At 31.5% G+C, this 1,583-nt stretch overlaps 1 protein-coding gene across 1 annotated transcript; it reads right to left on the bottom strand.

Moving 5' to 3' along the window:
• Window positions 1-613: 613 nt before the first annotated feature.
• LOTGIDRAFT_174545 (hypothetical protein) lies at window positions 614-1,470 on the bottom strand (the record flags this gene model as incomplete). The annotated part of the gene is made up of 2 exons (XM_009053882.1): window positions 614-957; window positions 1,050-1,470. 2 exons carry the CDS (start codon window positions 1,468-1,470, stop codon window positions 614-616), a joined length of 765 nt encoding a protein of 254 aa, XP_009052130.1.
• Between the last annotated feature and the right edge of the window lie 113 nt (window positions 1,471-1,583).

The raw sequence follows: 1,583 nt of genomic DNA, 5'->3' as shown, positions 1-1,583 counted from the left end.
GTTCTTTCGATTGCTATCAATATTAGACAAGTCTAGATAATAGATCCGTTGGTTTCTTTCCTTCGATGTAGTTATCTATGAAATCTTTCAATTCCACTTTTTCTTCGTTTTCTTTGTAATATTGAAATAGGTCTTGAACATCGCTCTTTGGTAGATATTCTGAAGTTTTGAGAAATTGATAATACGATTGCTCTGGTGTTGTTGTGTAGATATACAAAGAATCGAAATCTAAAAGGTTTGGTGTTGTCAACATGTTAAAAGTGAGATGAGTTTTCCCAGAACCGGAACTACCGCATATAGACATGAGCATTGGGTTATTAGGAAATATTTCTGAATGATTAAATTTTTTACCCATTTTTTATTATTTTAATTTGTTCCAAAAATAACTCCTTCTCCTTTATACTTCGAAAGATATATTCCTTCTCCAGTGCGTATATTTTTTTAAAAATATTCCATTACCCTTATGTTTGACTTTGATTTCTCCTGTGTCAATACTATCTACTAATTTATTTAATCCTTGTTTAACAGTTTTCTTGGTTTCTTCACTAAATCTTTTTCCAAATTCTTTCATTGTGCCTATCATTTCTCCCACTCCTGAACCTTCGGCCAACTTTTACATTTTTAAATTATGTCTATGTTCTTCGGCTGCTTTTTTTGCGTTGGCAGCAGCTGTTTCTTCATCTGCTTTCTTATCGTTGGCAGCTTTTACTCCACCAGCTGCAGCACCAGCTATTGTACCGGCTGCAATAAGTCCACTAAATATTAAAGGTAGCGAAAATATAAATCCACCTTCTTTTGCGTTCGCGTCAATTCTTTCAAAGTCTATATCGTCTCTGACTTTACAATATTTGTATTTATCAATAAGTTTTTTAGTTATGCTGATTTTTTTACCATTATAAGTTATTGTAGTTGGTGAAGCTGTTTCTATAGCTTCTATTATTTTCTTGACTAAAGTTTCTTTTAAAGGTGTATTTTTTACTCAATTCTTATCATTCTTCTATCTGCTATTTTAATTAAATGTTTTGCTTCTTCCAATAATAAACAATAACCTGTTACATCTCCTTGTGTTTTTTCAATATGAATATTTATGTTCACTCCTGTTTTGAAAAGATCTTCTTGGTGAGCTGATAGATCAAAACAGAAGATTGGATGATTAAGTGCAAAATCTACATATTCAAACTGAGGTAGATTTCCAAATAATTCACACATATTTTTATAGTTTCTATACAATTCATTATAATCCTTTGTGGTTGGATTAATTGTTAAAGGTTGTTTAGGATAATTATCGTTGTTTAATCTTACTTGAACTTTATGGATTAAAGGATCTTGAGTTTGGTTCATTGCCACTCTAAAGACATTATTGTTATTCGTTTGAGAATCTGGTAAGTTCTTGAAACCAACTATTAAATATCTTGCTGGTTTAATAGTGTTAGTGATTGGCCAAGTGGTGGATTCTCCAGTTAAAGTCATGCTACCTACAGTGTTACGATGAAGAAAAGCTATTTCAATATCTTTAGTTAACGAGTTGAATATTCTCGTTTCTACTTCAATTGATGGTGTTATTACGGGTATGAAAAGTTGGA

Source organism: Lottia gigantea (genome assembly GCF_000327385.1).
Source record: "Lottia gigantea unplaced genomic scaffold LOTGIsca_202, whole genome shotgun sequence".
NCBI classification, from domain to species: domain Eukaryota; kingdom Metazoa; phylum Mollusca; class Gastropoda; family Lottiidae; genus Lottia; species Lottia gigantea.
Note: the sequence above shows the minus strand (reverse complement) of the source record. Positions and strands in the feature narration are given on the sequence as shown.